At 38.7% G+C, this 15640-nt stretch overlaps 1 protein-coding gene and 1 long non-coding RNA gene across 4 annotated transcripts in view; one reads left to right on the top strand and one right to left on the bottom strand.

The window, feature by feature from the left end:
• Positions 1–15640, bottom strand: part of LOC146485512 (uncharacterized) — a 124288-nt gene that overhangs the window by 15113 nt on the left and 93535 nt on the right. For 2 of the 3 annotated variants that reach the window (XM_085103378.1, XM_085103375.1), the window contains 5 exons: positions 11140–12373; positions 9006–9391; positions 8631–8690; positions 6187–6917; positions 1115–1364 (listed from right to left, as the gene is read on the bottom strand). In XM_085103378.1, coding sequence (XP_084959504.1) covers positions 1115–1364; positions 6187–6917; positions 8631–8690; positions 9006–9391; positions 11140–12334 — 2622 coding nt within the window. In that variant the 5' untranslated portion in view covers positions 12335–12373. The remainder of the gene's footprint in view (positions 1–1114; positions 1365–6186; positions 6918–8630; positions 8691–9005; positions 9392–11139; positions 12374–15640) is intronic. The other variant, XM_085103376.1, reaches the window with a different exon arrangement.
• The window catches only part of LOC146485514 (uncharacterized), a 62609-nt gene continuing 59969 nt past the window's right edge, over positions 13001–15640 (top strand). The window contains exon 1 of the long non-coding RNA XR_014863421.1: positions 13001–13622. This is a non-coding gene — a long non-coding RNA (uncharacterized LOC146485514). The remainder of the gene's footprint in view (positions 13623–15640) is intronic.

Raw genomic sequence — 15640 nt, 5'->3', positions numbered from 1 at the left:
TGTATTGTAAAATATGCATTCTTACTAGTGCATTTATAAATTGTATAAGTAGTGTAGGTTACACTTTGAGCAAGTATCAATGTAAGTGTAGTTTACGTATTACTGCTGTGTGTTGTGTAAAAGTTGAACCCTGTAAATAAAATTGCTTTAAATAAAAAAAAAACTGCAGCAAAGCCCGGTTATGACATAAATAATAATAATAATGACAATCTTTAATGAGGAAACTTTTTCACTAAAAAGTGGTTTACAAAAAGGACCTCGAAAATTAAAAATTAAAAATTTACAATGAATAAAAATGCTAAAAGATGCTACTAAAAACTAATGTATCTTATGTGTAATACAAAACTTAAATCAATGAATTAAAAATCTGACGCTTCAAAATATTTACATTATCAGAGGCTCGTATAGTTTTGTCCAGCGATTTAAAATCACTTACAGCATGATAGCCAGTTCTTTGTTCCATGCTTAAATCAATGAATTAAAAATCTGACGTTTCATGACAAGCAGAGAGAGTGCTATGGCCTTAATGAAGTGTTAAAACACTTCATTAAGGCCATAGCACTCCTGGGGAAAAAGTACAGACAGGTCTTCTTTCATTGAAAAGGATCTCAGTGTATAAATTTGCCTTAATCTAATACAAAGGTGGACGGTAAAAAACGATAAAATGATTGTGACAAGTTAAGTATGCATTTTAAGCAAACAACTTTTTTTATTCTTTTGCACAAATACCACGAAAATTTGAGAATTTTTGAGAATTTACCTGGGAACAATTTCGCATGGTATATCAAGGGTTCACTGAATTTGCAACCTATTTTTGCCAGACCTGGTTTTCAGAAATAGGAAGATTTCAGCTTTTAATGTTTAAAAATTAACTTTGTAAATCATCATGCGAGAATTTTGAAATAAAAATTGTTCTAAAAAAAATAAAAATGGGAAAAATATTGAAACGTCTCCAACCAAAACAATTCTTTCAGAATGCGCTGGGAAAACTTTTAACCTCCTAGGTCCCCCCCCCCCCCCCCTTCCCCAGATAACACACCCTGGCACCCAACCGTAAAAGGCAACCAAAACTAAGGCACGCGGCTGCTAACTTTTTATTCTGTCAGGTTCTTACCATGTCGTCGTACGGACGGATGGTTATGAGTTGTTTAAACAAGTCAATCAACCACTGAGCCTGTAGTACAACAGTGTTGTGGTGTTTCACGATAATTCCGAGGTCGTGATAGAAATCCAACATGGTGGCAATTTCGTTCTCGTTCCTGATAAAGCACACTTCCTGGAGAATGGTTTGGAGTTGTTCCAGGTTCAGGTAATACGTTTTCTTGGCAATCAAAGCCTTAATGACCTTCTCAAAGTTAAACCACCTGAAGGGCAAAGAAGGGAGATATAGTCCAGTCATCTTGTGGTTTGAAGTCAAACTAGTTGCAACAGAATTTCTGTCACTGCCAAATGATAGATAGTAGTCAACTTACTAACATACTAAAAGTTCCCCAAAATTCGTGTGGTGGAACATGCTAAGATTAAGCATTGTAAGATTTGGAGCATGTACCACAGGGTACCCACGTCGCGGAAAGATTTTTTTTATTAATAAGTTAACTTTAATTGCAAGAAAGGATAAAATATTGTTACTAACTAACGCAAATTTGTTTTTTCTATTACTTGCAAAGCACGTTTGGTGAATTTGATAAATACTGTGCAACATTTCAAGCATCTAGTGATGTTTGGCATAACAGGCACAGGGTGTCTTCCATAATTCAACAGGTCAAAAAAAAAATAATATTTCATACTTATACTGCGCCATTATCTATAAAAATACTCAAAAGCGCAAACTGGATATTTTGGGGGATTCCGATGGGAATGGGAATGGGAATGGGGGGGGGGGGTTAATCTACCCGTTTGTCACATATTCAGGAGGGATATTGGTGTGATTTTCATTCATCGTTAATGCTGAGGTCTGGTGAGGCGGAATTCGTGCAACTCTGTCCTCTACAAGTACCACGTGCAGCCGATCAATCCAGTCCATGTTTTCTGCAGCTAATAATCTCTAACAAAGACGCGTCAGCTGCTGGTAGGGCAGTTCTTACGGGTAGGAAACTTCCAACTACTGGTTTCCAACCCCAGTCTTGTGGCTTTAGCGCAACACCTCTCCACTGCTGTACCTGGTGGTAAACCCTGAAGCTGAGGTAGACCGCAGCTGTAGAAGTCGGAGGGAGACATTCGGGATGTACGAACGAGGACCCTGTTGTGATCTTCTGGCAGAATCTAGAATATCGTAACGAATCCAGACTTTCGTCAGACCGGCCGTTGTATAGACAAACAAGGGCTTTCTCTCCAACTGCAATAATATCACTCTTTGTGGCATCTTCATTATTAAAAACCTCATCTTGCTCCTGAAATGCTGAATCCTTCATAACCTTCTTCAGTGCCAAACCTTTGCCAATCCCATGTATTCCTGACGTTGTACCACACATCCTAGAACTGCGTGAACAAAAATATTTCCGCAAGTTTCTGGTCTCAGTCTCTTTCATCCGTCTCTAAATCTTTCGCGTCGTTGACCTTTGCTTTGGCTGAGGAATGAAAAACAGATCACGAGCGCTTGTATCAGCATGATACAAAGCAAAACTAGAAGGTCTGTGTCATCTCCTACAGGGACTGTTGTGATTGACTTGGCGGACCGAACGGCCATTTGGACTATCATCAGGTCTGCGTCTCCTGGGACGTGGATAATATTACATCCCGAAAGTTGCAGTTTCTCCCCAAGTAGTTTTATGAGCCGTTGCTTGTCGTGGGTATTACTTAGAAACACGTCCTTCTTCAGGTTCAAAACCATGTCGCTTTCAAAGTTCACTGATGGACCAGAGACACCGGATCTTATTTGATGCACGCAGCCTTTTGTGGAAGGCCCCTCTTCATTTCCATCAAATACTACCGTAGCCTGGCTGTACCTTTGAGTCACATGTTGTACACAGAGCGAGAGAATTTCCGTGTAGGTAAGGCCCCGTGGCCAGGGAATGCGATGGAGGAGAGCGCCGCCATCAAGAACATAGTGAACCTTTCCTGTAGACTTGGTTTTTTACTCATTCTTCGTTCGAGTCCAGACAGCATCAGCCAGAAGGGGCTTTTTAGACTTACATGATAGGAGCGAGGAATCAAATAATGTTTGTGGATAACTGCATATCTCAACCTTGAAGAACGATTGGGGATTGTCATACTGTCCTCCAGTTGCTACAAAACACAATTTCTGAAACAGCAACTGTGGATCCACCTGGATGTTGCCTTCTCTTAACCTCACAGCCGTCCTGAATGCAAGGGTAACTACTTGGTCTTTCTTACGAAATGAGTCGTCATGTGCAATTTTGCCAACCATAGAACTTAACACCTTGTCTCCTACTTCCTTGCACTAATCGACATTGACTTCCTCATCAACAAGGACACCTGTTGCAATGCAGCGCAGCGCATGATCCTGGGAAAATAGATCTCTCTGGGTAAGGTAATCAACTAGATCAAAGGTGTCATTATAATCTCGCAGCTTTCTTGCTTCTGTGGCGTCCCTATGCTGTTCACTAGTTTGATACTTGTAATTAGAAAAGTAAGAATATCAGTCTGATTTGTACTGATTGTGGAAACATAGATACAAATATAATATTATAAACAAGGTGAATACCTAACACCAGTAAGGGTCCGCATGGCGTCGTTGCCTTCTGCACAAGCAGGCATTGACATTAACCAAACAAGCGGCTGCATCTCTGACAATCCTTTACCTCGAGATAAACCACCGCTCGTCTTGACGCTGCGCGTTAGAACTTGTTCAATCATCAAATCGGTGGAAAACCCCGCCCAAAAGCGATCCCTTCTCCGTGCGCAATGAAGTCCATTCTGAAAGTTCTTGTAAATGTTTGGGTGAGTGTTTTGAAGCTCATTCATCATTTGTAGGTAGATATAGGCCGATTTAGCATAAAGTCGGTGACCAGCAGCGGCAAAATAAGGAAGCATGTCATAAACAGATTGGAGGTGCAGACTCCAATTTCCGTGCATTCGGCTTTTATGAATCTGCGCAGTATTTCTACCGTCTCCATATATTCAGTCCACAGAACAGCAGTCCGTTGATTCGTCATTGAACTTTGCACGTGTTTAAGTTTTTCTGAAATTCTTTGGACCACCTCTGTAGAACAAACTTCCTCTACTGCGAATTTGCCTTTTTCAAGTCGTCTCAGCATGATTTTCGCCACCTTAATATCTTCTTCAGCACTTTCGTTTCTGGATTCCGCTTGGACGTGATCAAGTTGTATCTGTGAAGGAATGTCATTTTGCGGGATACTGCTTCCGATTTGACTAGTTGGCTCCCGAGCTTTACTAGCAGTCTCTGTGGGGTCAGTACAAGACGCTAGGGAGGTACGTACAGTCTCTGTGGGATCCGCATGCGAGGCAAGCGATTGTTGTTCTTTCGTCCTGATCAATATTACGGCTTCCTGTGTTTTTGGACCTAATGAAATCAAGACGGCATTTCTTATGTACGCATTGGCCAGTTTTCGGCTGGATTGTGCACTGGTCGAATGTCTGGCTTATGCTGTTAATTTTTCTTCAACCCTTTTCCGTCAAAGTGACCGTGAGATCTCCATTGTCTATGGACTCGCTGCAAAAGCAGCAATCCATGATGCATTGTAGTTGCGTACGTCTTCGTAGACCAAATTCTTTTGAAAGAAATGATATTAATATTTCAATAACTAATTCTGTTTGTGAATTATCAAGCGTTAGTGTATTTACCTGCAGTGCGGCAGTGGTGAAAGAAATCGAATTGCCAAACTGTTTGAACTTGTTGTTTCTTGCCTTGTTTGAACATTTTGAAAGAGGTGAAACGTCCACAATGACATGTCCTTCACTTTAATTTATTTGTCGCAGTCTTTTATGCATTAAGAAGACTTTTTTATAGCAGTTAAGAACGACTACTTGTAGTTCTTTCTTAGACGATAAAATTTTTTTGGAGCAAGACTTTGTTGAATAGCTTTAATCTCTTTTCAGTTTGTCGAGCAAGTCTTCTTACATCGTCGAATCGGGCGCCTTTGAGTGAAAAAAGGCTTCAAAACGTTAACCGTAATTTTCCCCTCTATCTCTTAGACATGTAATTGCATGATTCCTCGTAAAATTAAGGATAACTATCACTTGTATTTTCAGAAGTTGCAGAAATTAACCTCGTCGCTTCTGAAAACACGCGTGATATTAATCGTCATAGATTTTACTAGGCCACATGCGTTTACATATACAAATTAAGCTAAATATGCATGATGAAAATACAATGTACAACATAAATCAGACTTACCGTTTCTCACAGCACGACCCTGCTATAAATAGAACAAGTAGATATTGCAGGGAAACCATAAACGTCCAGTAATAAAAATAAAAGTCCGTGAGTACAGAACTTACAGACAATACAGCGAAACGAACTAAATACCGCCAAGCGTTCATGTTATACCGTTGGAGTCTGGAACCACTCAAATCGTATGTTCTAATCTAATTATTTTATTTTCATCTGTTAATAACATTTTTGTACATTATGAACATTATTGTAGTTCAAGATGGCTTAGAACCACCCAAAACAACTCTATTTTGCGTGTTTCGATTTATTATTACTTTCCGCGACGTGGGCACCCTGTCGTACATCCTCCAAATTTTCAATGCTTAATCTAAGCATGTTCCACCACACGAATTTTGGGGAACTTTTATTATGTTGGTAAGTTGACCACTATCTATCATTTGGCAGTGACGGAAATTCTGTTGCAATTAGTTTGACTTCGACCATAAAAATTTCATTAGATGACTGGACTAATAGTCCAAATACATGCAACATATAAATATTATATTGGTAGCTTTGACTTTTTAGCTGTCTTGGCATGTAAAGTACAGGAATGTTTTTGCCCGTATGGTACGCTTTCTGTCAAAAGAAACAAAAAGTCTTTGATAAATTACCCTTTCTATTCTCCTACCACATGCAACTTTTCAAGTTTTTGACGTCAATTCCCTTTTGCTATTACATTGTAATTTGAAGACAGCTTCTAGATATCTCAACTTTCACCTTGATATTCAGTTACTGGATAATTAAGGAAAACAATGGTCAACTATGTGCGCTTTTAATGCACTCAAAAAGCCGAGTGCGTGATGTTGCAACTGGTTCTTATTTTGTAAACTTACCGAAACGGTACCTCCTCCCCCATGTATGGCTCTTCCTGTAACACTTCGATCATTTTTTCCTGAAGGGCACGCACGCCAGCCCCTGATGACCCTTGCGTATTATCAATTGAAAAAAATGGCCGGATCACGTGACCATCAAAGTCTTTTCGAGAAAGCACCGTCTGGATCTGCTGTTCCATTATCTTAATGTACTGGAAAGGTTTGTCAGCATGTGTTCCTACAACAAATACAGGGGGACGCAGGTAAGATGGCTCCTTGCCAGCCTCCTCTCTTGCATTCACTAAATTTGGTTTTGCTGAACACATAGTTCTGACTGTAACAAGCCACGACAACAAGTTCTCCAAATTTGTCTCGCCATTTGGGTTTCTTAAAAGAATGTTAATAACACCTTGTCTGACACAGGGCTCAGCAATGCTCCTTAATCCTTTGCTGAGATTGTACACCAGCATATAAACTGCTCGTGATGACAAGAACACTGGATAGGAAGCGTAATAAAGATGCTGTCCCGCAAAGTCCCAGAGGTCTAGAGTCATGTGGTTTTTCACTGATGTTGAATCACTTGGCAGGTTTAAACCTTTTAAATGTTGAACGAGAAGATCTGTGAATTCTTCCGAAGGCAGAGTAGGGTCGAAATTCAGTGCAGTTTCTTTAGCTACTTTCTCGCTGTGGCGCCCAGTTTGAGCTACATGGACTTCCGCAAATTTAGGTGTGTTTCCTTCCCTGATAAGATCCTGAAAGCAATTTTTAGAATGGTTACGATATCGTAGCTGTTGGTCTGTTACATGACTCAAACGGTAAAATAACACCGTTTTGCGTTTTTATTAGTACAAGTAAGAAAAAGACACTCGTTAGGAATATGTAAACACTGGCTTCTAGAAAATACTGTCTGTATATCTGTTAGTCAACCTCGCTTGCAGTCATTAATTCTAATGCCCCAATATTCGCACAAGACGACATTGCTACGTCTAATACAGAGATTTGAAAAGGACTTTCTAAAGCAAAGCCAAAGTCATCATTGTGATCAATCATAACAATGGCAAGCGAGACAATAATCCAATCCGAACTAGAAGCCGGAGCATGCTTCTAATATTTTAGAAGCGTGAGAAAACGAGTGTGAAGAAGTCAGGGTTAGTTTTTCTTCTAAGAAAAGTAACGCGACTTTTGTTAGTTAGTCTTAGTTATAATAAGGCACGATCGATTGAAACCAAAACGAACGCGAATTACTTTAGCCACTCGCTTTACAGTTGAGGGGAGATGTCAGTCAATCAATCAATCAATCAACCAATCAATCAATTAATCAATTAATCAATCAATCAATCAATCAATCAATCGTACTCATTTAATCATTCAGTCTATCAATCAAGACCGCAGTTTGACCACTTTACTTTGTTTTTGTTTTTGTTTTTTTCCCAAAGAGTCGCGTAGGATTTTAAGCAGGGTCTCATGTGTTAGCAACACATCAGGAAGATTTTAACATGAGACCCTCGTAATACAAGTCATCCTTTCGGAAAATTATCAGTGTGCTCCTCCCAATATTTCTGAACTCTTTACTCGTTCTGAACAGGTTCATTCCTATTCTACTCGTTTCTCAGTAGCTGGAAGCTTCTATATAAAACAGGCGAGAACAAATCATCAGTTACTTTCTTTTTCCAGAGTCGGTGCGAAAATATGGAATGGTATCCCCCATGAACTTCGCAAGCTAAGGAAAGCACCTTTTAAACGCGAGCTGACTCACCTGCTTTTGAAAATACTTGAAACTGAGGAGATGAATGTTGACTTGCGCTACATTGACCTTTCTAGCTTATATTTGTATTTTAACTAACTAGCCTTCTCTTTGACCTGTTATTTTTCCCCTTAGGCTAACGCAATTTATGTATGTATGGCTTAGTTATAACCTTCAATTATCACTACTATTATCTATTATTTATTCTTATTTATTCGCTCATTTATTTATTTAATTGTGTGTGTGTGGCTGTGTGTGTGTGAGAGCTTAGTAACTATATATTGTCAGTTTAAGTAGCCCGCCTAAAATAGCTCTGCTAACTGCGGGCTACAAAGGCCTTTTTTTCAGTTTGTAAAAATAAAGTTAATGTTGTTGTTGTTGTTGTTGTTGCTGTAGTGCTTCGTTTGTAATCAACGTTATCATGACTGTCATGAAAGTAGCTTGATAAAGTTAAATTAAATTATTGCACTGTAGCATACAATACGAATTTCAAACAAATGCTGGTGCAAAGCTTTCTCCGTTTTCTTTCTCTCTTTTCTTTATTTTTTTTCTTTTGCCGTTATGGCCTATTGAGTTTCATTGTACTTCTTTAGCAAAAATTGTTCGTGTTCGGGATATCAAGCTTAATTGAAACCGAAAAAAATGTGTTCGATATAGTCTAACAATATTTTCTGCTTATTTGTGCTTCCTTTTTTTTTCTTTTACAAATAATGTAACCAACCTGATTCACTTGAGATTTTTTCTCCATAGACTCTTCTTCCTTAGCGGCGGTAAAACGAGGCTATTCAATAAAAAAAATAAGACCTCAGTTTAGTTACCAACGTTACCATAGGAACTTACTTTGATTAACATCACGGACCAAACCTACAGTAGTAGCATTCATAAAGGAAAAAATGTTGGCTGCTAAACTAGGCTTTGACAAATTGGGTAAAAAATAATAAACAAAAATCTTTAAACTATAAATGTACTGTATTGCTCTGTGTCGGCGGTAACGTATTCATTACATTGTGTTGTATTGTGCTGTTGTTGCATCGTACAGTTACTCACTTCAGTCTAAAAATTTCCCCTTCTAATCTATGTATGTCAGGATACCAACCTCATTGTTTTGATATGTCATCTCCTTTGGTTCACCTTGAGCTCCTGGGTTTACACTTGTTTCATCTATTCCAATCTGAGCAGCCACCATCTTTGCAAGATCGTTTGCAAACTGAGACACACTTAACTTCTCGTCAGTTCGCTGCCAGTTCTTCACTTGATCAACATCAATTTCGAACTTTGATGGGTCAACCTCTATTCCATCAGTGCTCTGCTCATAAGGGTCGAATGGCAGACCTAAGAAGGATTTCTTCAAACTCGTCTTTCCCGCTCGATCTTGGCCTATCAGCATGATTCTAGCACGATACACCTTTACTTTTCCAGTCTTCAAAGCATTTGCATAGGCAAGCTGCGCTCTTGGTCCTCGTGCTTTAATTTCACTTGGTACTTAATACATAATACATAATACACACATGGTTTAGTAGATGCTTTAAAAATAGTTGTAACTATTTAACCATAGTTTGAAACGTGTGGTTGAAGAGTTTCATTCTCTCATTTCATCCTGAGTAATATTTAGAGTTTCTCCCTGTTAGTCTCCCTCGTGCATTTCACGTTTCTTGAACACTCTACTGTGTCTATTGACTGGACTCCTGACAGGAAGAACACACTTTCTGAACAGAAAGACTTATTCTCTCCAATTTACAAACGTCAAAAGAGAATCTGATAATTTTAATAGAAATTGATTTTTCACCTGACAAGAAGTGTTGGTGGTAACGAACGTTTACTTTCCCCTGAAAGCTTTCCTTCGCAGACAAACATCGCAGAATCTAATAAACACAACCTAACACCATCGGAGACATGGAAAATTTTGCTGATTGTGATTGTCATTACACGATCGATCGACAATAACACCCAGTATAGTTCATTACAAAATTTTCTCCAAGCCCGATCGCTTTAAATTGATCACGTGATGTGATACAAGCCATACGCGGAGAGACACAATTAGGGCTGTGCTATCAAGGCAAAGTTTCCATCTGGCGAAAATGCCCGGGTGGATTGTACCCGTCCCCAAACAAACCTTCCATTTATTCATCCAATTCATTACTTACTAACAAAAAGGTGATTTTCGTTGTTTGTTTTTTTCCCCCTATACGTTGGATATTCGTCTTTTCTTATTTTAACTTTTCATCTTAAATTAAACTGAGGTTAAATTGGAAAGCAGTAAAATGGAAAATATCAGTCTCAGTGACTTTTTAATTTATGCGCAAAAATTATTTAAGTGCTGAACAATAAAAAAAAAACAATAGTATTTCTGTCTCGCGTCTATCGGTTTGATAGTTGTCCTTATCAATTTGATGTTCTCGAGGTAGCACAATATTCAAGTATTAGCCTGCGAAGTTTAACTTCTAAGGCTAACATTAATTTTGTTTTTGTTTTTTTAATTAAAATTAAAAGAACATCATCAAATTTCCGGAAGGCAACTATCAGCCGATAGTATTTTGACAAAAACGCTCTATTGTTTAAGTTGAAACTACAAATCAGAGTGTAGTTTATTTATATAGGTTACTTTAAATCTCAGTGAAATCAACCCTTTCCCGAGTATATTTATTTTTAAAACGGGTCTCAGGGGACTTTGGAAAGCCCACAGTTTAAACACCCAATTTTTATCAGATCAAAATTCATGCACCAGACCTTTTCGCAGGAAAAGCAGTTCAAAAAAATCGATAACCTTGCGAAAGGTTTGACCCAAGGAGTTAATACTGATAGAGGCTCCAAACCATAGTACTCATGTTTGGTGTTCTCAAGACAGAAGTTTAAGCCAACGACGCTTTGCTTTAGGCCAATGTTCATTTTAAGGGCACCAATAATCTCTCGACAGAAACACACTGTGTATTTATTCGTAGTGCCCGTAGTAGAAAAAAACTTTTAAATTTCTTTTGTCCTTTCTATCGTCACGTTCGGAGAATTTTAATAGTTATAAGATGAGTGAAAAACCAAGTTTTATTGTTATAGCTGTTAAAGCCCAAAATGTTTTTCAGTTAGCTAAAATGTAAAACGTAAATTTCTTCCGTAAATATGAGCCTCAGCCCAAATGAACCCCTGCTAAAAGAGCCTCTCCCAACCCAAAACAGACAAGAAAGTCATCTGAATGGGACTACCAATTTTCTTCAATTGATATAATACTATAATATTACCTGAACTATCGTTTGAAAGTCCGGCTCCGTAGAATATTTCTTCTTCTTCTTCTTCTTCTTCTTCTTCTTCTTCTTCTTCTTCTTCTTCTTCTTCTTCTTCTTCTTCTTCTTCTTCTTCTTCTTCTTCTTCTTCTTCTTCTTCTTCTTCTTCTTCTTCTTCTTCTTCTTCTTCTTCTTCTTCTTCTTTTTCTTCTTTTGCTTCTTTAGGCTCCACTGAGTCTGATGATTCATCAAAACCTTTTTCTGTAATTTGCATTTGAAGGTTGCTTTCACTGGCTTCTTTGTATTCTTCAAGACTGCAAGACGACTCTGCTCCTCTTATTTCCCGGTTAACCCATTCAGTGGCTTGTTTGTGGTCTCCAAGACTTTTATACGACTTTGCTAGTATCTGGTAAGATTTCTGCTCTACAATGTCATTACCTATTTCTTTAGAGATGCCAAGACTTTGTTTGGCGTGCTCAATACTTTGTTGGTAGTCTTTAAGATAGTAATACGACCACGCTAGAACATAACACGCTTCTTCCTCTGCTTGTCTATCTCCAATTTCCTTAGCAATACTTAGGCTTTTTTTACCATGTTCAATACTTAGTTGGTAGTCTTTAAGAGTGTAATACGACCACGCTAGAACTCTATACGCGCCTTCCTCTGCTCGACTATTTCCAATTTCCTGACTAATGCTTAGGCTTTCTTTACCGTTTTCAATACTTAGTTGGTAGTCTTTAAGATTGTAATAAGACCACGCTAGAACTCTATACGCTTCTTCCTCCGCGCGTCTATTTCCATTTTCCTTAGCAAAACATAGGCTTTCTTTACCATGTTTAATACCTAGTTGGTAGTCTTTAAGAAAGTAATACGACCACGCTAGAACTCTATACGCGCCTTCCTCTGCTTGCATATTTCCAATTTCCTTAGCAATACTTAAGCTTTCTTTACCGTGTTCAATACTTAGTTGGTAGTCTTTAAGATTGAGATACGACCACGCTAGAACAATACATGCCTCTCCATCCGCTTGTATATTTCCAATTTCCTTAGCAATACTTAAGCTTTCTTTACCATGTTCAACACTTTGTTGGTAGTCTTTAAGAGAGTAATACGACCAGGCTAGAAGTCTGTATTCCTCTCCCTCTTCTCTTCTATATCCAAGTTCATGTTGGTGGGATTCAATGCTTTCTTGGTACTCTGAATTTTCTTCCATAACCTTGGAATCACTGTCTCACTTCGTTGCATAGGAAAACTGAAATTCAAATTGAAATTCAAATCATCGATATCAGTATTTTTAAAGGAATAATAGGAGCCACTCCGGTATACTCTTTATGAAGAGTGGTTGCTTCGTCGCGGACAAAAAAGCATTCCTTGGTTTACACGTGACGTCATCAAATACTAGATTTCAAAACCGGGAGGCCTTCATTCAAGGAAATATTACCTAAAAATATGTCTTTTTACAATTTCTTAGCTCGATGACGTACTTCCTTTTTGAAAGTAGAGCAGTTTCAATTTCCGAGTTTTCATCGTGCGTGATCTGAGGCCGGCCGTGACAGAGCTGTTCCGTATCTTAAAAATGACTCTTCGAGTGATTTTCAGCATTCTAAACAATTTAACTTTGAGGAGAAATATTTATCTAAACATTCGAAAATTCACAAGGGGAAACAAACCTTCTCTCTGGAAAACTGAACTCCAGATGTTCTTTCCTATTTCCGACCGCAATAAGCTTTATAAATTTGTGTGAAACATTTTGTCAAATAACTCGAGTACGGAATACCGCACAGACCTAACACTTGGACAGATTCCTTATTAACTTATCATCCAAAACATGTCAATTTCTTTACTTCATGCTTGGAATGGTTTTTTTAATGGCGTGATAAAAATCGACAGTGAAAACCGGCAATAAAAAGCTATATTTTTGAGCATTTTTCTAGTCGTCACAGCAGCTGTAATTGGGAAGTTGGAAACACGAAAAAGAGGACTGGAACTAAGGCTGCTCTGCTACACCTGCTGGTATTCGGTTTTGCTCCCTTCCGCGCGGCTCGCGCGCGTTGGGGCTCGAGTAACGTGCTTCGTGTTCTTGCGTTGGACTAAGTGAGGTGTTGGATCCTGTGTGACTTAACACATTTTACGTGACATTACGAATCGTGCATGATGTGAGGACGTGACGCTTGAGGTAACTTAATGTCTTGTTTATCTTCAGCTTTCCTCTCCCCCCCTCAATTTTAATTCAGTTTGAAAATTACAACTGGAAAGTCTTCTTTGGCGAGATCATGCGCCGATCAATTTGAATCTCAACTCTCCCCACCCCACCCCCCTCTCCCAACACGGTGGAATACTCCGCACATTTCACCACTTTCCATGCATATGGTAAACATAGTGATCTGGTCCAAATTAAATGATTTTGTAAGATCTTCTGGTACGTTACCCACAATTTAAAAACCCTTACTTTGCCTAATTTCCTTATCATGGCAACAATGCTGATGCGCATTGAGTTTAAAGTTCTGTTGCCTCTAACTTGCAGCAGTAAGTAAAAGACACAGGTTACCCAAGCATAATATTTACATTTTTAATATTTCTGACAAGAACTACCCGGTAACGACAATAATGTCACACCGCCGCCTTTCCCTCAATTAGCCAGATTAATTTAATTAACTTTGTCTTAAGATGCCGTAAGTTGAGGGGTATTCTTCAGCCGCCTAGCTCACACACATGAAACTCAGTTTATATCCTCTTCTTAGACTCAACTAATGAGGCCTTACCAAGCTCGAAGAGAAGCATAAAAGAACACACTGATGCGGAACAATTCCATTTTCCTTGCAGTTGTCTTGTTGTGTTCGAGGGGTAGCATTACATCACCACCTTCCAACAAAGAGAAATCAAAAACCTTCTCGCTCCTCCCTCCCTGGGGCTCAATTTGACTCTAGTTCCCAGTGTTGATCACTCAATGTGACTCACGAACTCCACACCAGCAATTTTGATGCACTTTGGTGTTTCTTTGCCACTTTCATTCATGCACGTCCGCACGCGATCTAATGTTACAAGTTTCCTTTTTAGGTCGCCTCTAGCTTTTCTGCCATCAATGTGTTGAATAATAAAACAATTATCATGCTCGATCTTGCGGAATATCGCCTGATTTTAGCCAACTCGGTCTACGGCCTCGTCGGCTAAGTATCAGCTGATATTCCGCAAGATTTCGCCGGATAATTGTTAAATGGTTTTCAGAAAAACATTTGTATGTTATGCTTTTCTCAGGACTTTAAGTCGGAATGGCAAAATAAAATAATTTCATGGGAGAATGAGTTCGAGGCAGTTTGTAAACAAGACGTACGTCGAAACTCGCCCTTGTATATAAAATTAACTCTTTACAAATGAATACGTTAACACGTCTACAACATAGAGACTTTAATAGACTCACTGGCTCCACAAACTGTTCGAAAACGCATTTACACTAATGTAATGGTAGACAACAACACCATGTGATGCTGATTCAGTAACTTGACTTTAAAATCGTGCCCAAATTGAGAGTTTTAGTAATAGCACACGTGTACAAACAACTCTTGTATTCAGTGCCGAAAGTATTAAGAGTGCCTGACTGTAACTTTCGAGAATCGCTGGCCAAGCTTGAAAAATCGAAACTCCTGATAATTTGCCTGAAGTTCACTTTTGGAGAACTATCTTCGAAAATATTATTTAAATGTTCTGGAAATTTATAGTTTTCAAGAATTTTGGAGAAAACGAAATTACGGGTTTTGCCTCATTAATTATGCAAAAATCTTACTCAAAATTAGCCAAGTTCAATACGCTTGTGTTGAAACAGTACGCAACGCTACAAAACGAGGTCGGTTTTGAATAAGAGCATAACTCACCTAATTTTTTGTAGAACTTTGGAGGGTTTATGGCTCTTTGAAAAATTGACATTTTGAGGACTTCGCGATGAGGTGAAAATTGAGTAAGATTGAAGGTTTAAAATGCATCTTGATATGTCAGGTATCGACTTGAGAGGAACATTGTGATAAAGTTTGGGTCTTCGTCTTGGATAATATGAAATAAAAAATCTGGGCAATCAATGCACGCGCTGACGAAAACCAAAGTTAGCGAGGCTTCGTTAACAAATTGGCATAATTCGCAACTGTTGAGAAAAAGCTGTTGTGGCGACTCGGTGAAAACATTGACCCAGGCTATCTTTAAATGGTCATTTTACCTCATATTGCATTTGCCTGTTTCGCTGTCTTGTTTAATAACGTGGTAGAAAAGGTCTGGACAAAAAAAATGCACCCCATCGGGAAAGAAAACGTTCGCCAAATTCTGGTGGGAAATTTGCATAATACAAATCTCCCAATAAATCTTTCTGCAAAGGAATCTGATTGGGAAAGTTTCGTGAAGAGACTATTTGACCAACACACTCCATATCAAAGGAGTCAAAACAACCTTCAATTATCCGATTTCAACAAATAATTGTCGAATCTTAACCTTTAAACAGGGTCCCAAAGGGGGGGTCCCTGGAGCCCTGGAGCCC

The sequence above is a fragment of the Pavona decussata genome, unplaced genomic scaffold (assembly GCF_977016875.1).
Source record: "Pavona decussata unplaced genomic scaffold, jaPavDecu1.1 SCAFFOLD_26, whole genome shotgun sequence".
Classification (NCBI taxonomy): Eukaryota; Metazoa; Cnidaria; class Anthozoa; order Scleractinia; family Agariciidae; genus Pavona; species Pavona decussata.
This window is presented reverse-complemented; position numbering and strand designations above follow the sequence as displayed.